This window comes from Babylonia areolata, chromosome 13 (genome assembly GCF_041734735.1).
Source record: "Babylonia areolata isolate BAREFJ2019XMU chromosome 13, ASM4173473v1, whole genome shotgun sequence".
NCBI lineage: Eukaryota > Metazoa > Mollusca > Gastropoda > Neogastropoda > Buccinidae > Babylonia > Babylonia areolata.
In genome coordinates this window covers 17,399,349-17,401,848 of record NC_134888.1, presented here as the reverse complement: position 1 = coordinate 17,401,848, position 2,500 = coordinate 17,399,349, and the positions used below count along the sequence as shown (strand labels likewise).

At 43.3% G+C, this 2,500-nt stretch overlaps 1 protein-coding gene across 1 annotated transcript in view; it reads right to left on the bottom strand.

Moving 5' to 3' along the window:
* Positions 1-2,500, bottom strand: part of LOC143288859 (uncharacterized) — a 17,456-nt gene that overhangs the window by 7,167 nt on the left and 7,789 nt on the right. Inside the window, exon 3 of the mRNA XM_076597511.1 lies at positions 1-229. This exon is cut by the window's left edge and continues 240 nt beyond it. Coding sequence (XP_076453626.1) covers positions 1-229 — 229 coding nt within the window. The remainder of the gene's footprint in view (positions 230-2,500) is intronic.

The window sequence follows — 2,500 nt, the reverse complement described above, 5'->3', positions numbered from 1 at the left end:
GTGTCAGGGTAGACGACTTCCGTGTCACTTCTCAAGTCCGGAATGGATTCATTCAGGGTTTCCGATGGATAAGTTGGGAGAGGGTTGAAGATGTAGGTGTAAGTACTTTGGTTGGCAGACGTGATGGTGATGTTGGGACTGACTACATATCTGCTGCGGAACTTACACATGAAGCTCCCTTGGGTGTTTTTAAATTTGTGACTTCGGGTAGGTATCCGGTGTAGTTTACCTGTGGACAGCAGACACAGTGTGTGTTTTAGTTCCAGCTTCAAGGGGGGAGGCATCACAGCAGTTGCTTGCGCACACTGCTCCATCTTTACGCGTGGCACCACATTTACAAAGACAAAAAAAGGGGGTGGGGAGGGTGGGGGGAGGGGGGGGGAGGGAGGGCAGGTGCCTGGGTTGTGAACAAACTCAACGCTCTGGTCAAACCGTGAGCTGTTCATGGAGTGTGTTTCGTTGGCAGTGTAAGGTTGAGAATGACTTTGTTATTACCACTGTGTCTTTTCTTGTGTGATAAAACTTTTTTTTCCTATTTTGAATACACACACTTGCGCGCGCGTGAGCACACACACACACACACACACACACACACACACACACACACACACACACACACACACACACACACACACACACACACACACACACACACACAAGGGGGTTGGGCTTGCACTGTATTTCAGAACTGACTTGGAAAATAGACAAAAGAATCGAGAATGTTTGAAATTTCTCAAAACTGTCACGAACATAACTGAGGTCAGGATACTGAAACTGTAGTGCATCTTGCGACTGCTTTTGTCAGATCTTGGCTTAGTTACGCTTACTTGCAGCACCAAAGTACTTACAATAAATTACACAGGATATGTGTTAGCTTTTGATGTTCTTGTTCATGTTTCATCCCTTGCTGCTTACAAAGAAGCAAGAGTTATTTCTCTTAATGGGTTATGTAGATTAGCAGTACGCTCTGATGAGCTCATTAGATATAATATTATTCTTAATGAGAAGCCGAAAAAACAAGATTCCTCCTGCGGTTATTCTATGTTTTCGTGTCCGCCCTGGTGAATGTTGACAGAAGGGTAATTATCGTTTACTTGGGCTGCGGCCGACCTTGTGTGGTATCTGTAATCTTTTCTTTCATGCGGTATGTCGTGTGCAAGTCAAATCTGGCGGAGCCCATCCCTCTCCAAATCGGATTTTCTTCTTGGGTTCGCACCCCACATGAGGTAGATAGTACTGGGATACATATTTACCAATAGAAGAGGAGACTGAGTGGTAACATGCTTTGGTTTGAGTTCGTCAGGGCTGCCTTCTGTCTCCCACACTCTTCAACACACATTCCTGAAACTCACCATGACTGACGCGCTTGAAGAGCATGTCAACTGAGTCAGCTTTGGAGGGAGAACCATTACGAACCTTTGCTTCGCAGATGACACTGACTGCCTAGCAGAAAGTGAGCGAGAACTCGACAAGCTTGTTTACAGACTGAATGAAACATCGACAAGATATGGCATGGAAATCAGCGCCGAAAAGACCAAGTTGATGGCCAGACTAACCACCATCATCTCTGCTGATTCAGCTGTCCTTGGACTGAAACAAGGCACTGTTCAATAGTTCACCTACTTGGTACCCATTGTCAGCAATGGGTGTGTGTGTGTGTGTGCCGTGGAAGCTGCGATACATAGACTAGAAATGAGTGTGTGGAGGAGGGGGTAGAGGAGGTGCAGGGAAATTTGTGGTGTGTGTGTGTGTGTGTGTGTGTGTGTGTGTGTGTGTGTGTGTGTGTGTTGGAGCTCATGTACGTTTATATGTATTTGACTGTGCTTTCATATCTATGAAACTGCGTTTTGGGGGCATATCTGTTATGCATGTGTGGGTGTATGTGTGAATGTGTGTCTTCATGTTTTATATTTATTTGCTTATCTATCATCATTGTTGTCTTATTTATTTAATTATTTATTTATTATTATTATTATTTTATCATTATTTTCATTACTACTATCTTTTTTTCTTTCTTTTTTTATCATAATTTTTTTTTTTTTTTATGTATGTACGCTTATATATATATTTTTTTTTTCTCAAGGCCTGACTAAGCGCGTTGGGTTACGCTGCTGGTCAGGCATCTGCTTGGCAGATGTGGTGTAGCGTATATGGATTTGTCCGAACGCAGTGACGCCTCCTTGAGCTACTGAAACTGAAACTGAAACTGTCAGCAATGCCAATCCAAACCAGATATCATCTAAAGGGTAGCAACGACAACATCAGCACTATCCAGACTGACACCTCTGTGAAAGGACAAAAAACATCTGCATGAAACACAAGATCAGGCAGCAGCGCATTGGTATATTCTATTATCCTGTATATACGAGAGACATGGACCCTAACGGAAGAGTTGAAAGGAGGAATCCAAGCCATGGAAATGAGGTGCTGTCGCCAAATACTAAATGTCAGATTCACTGATCATATCAATGAACAAGTTAACCAAACCATTAAGCATCAC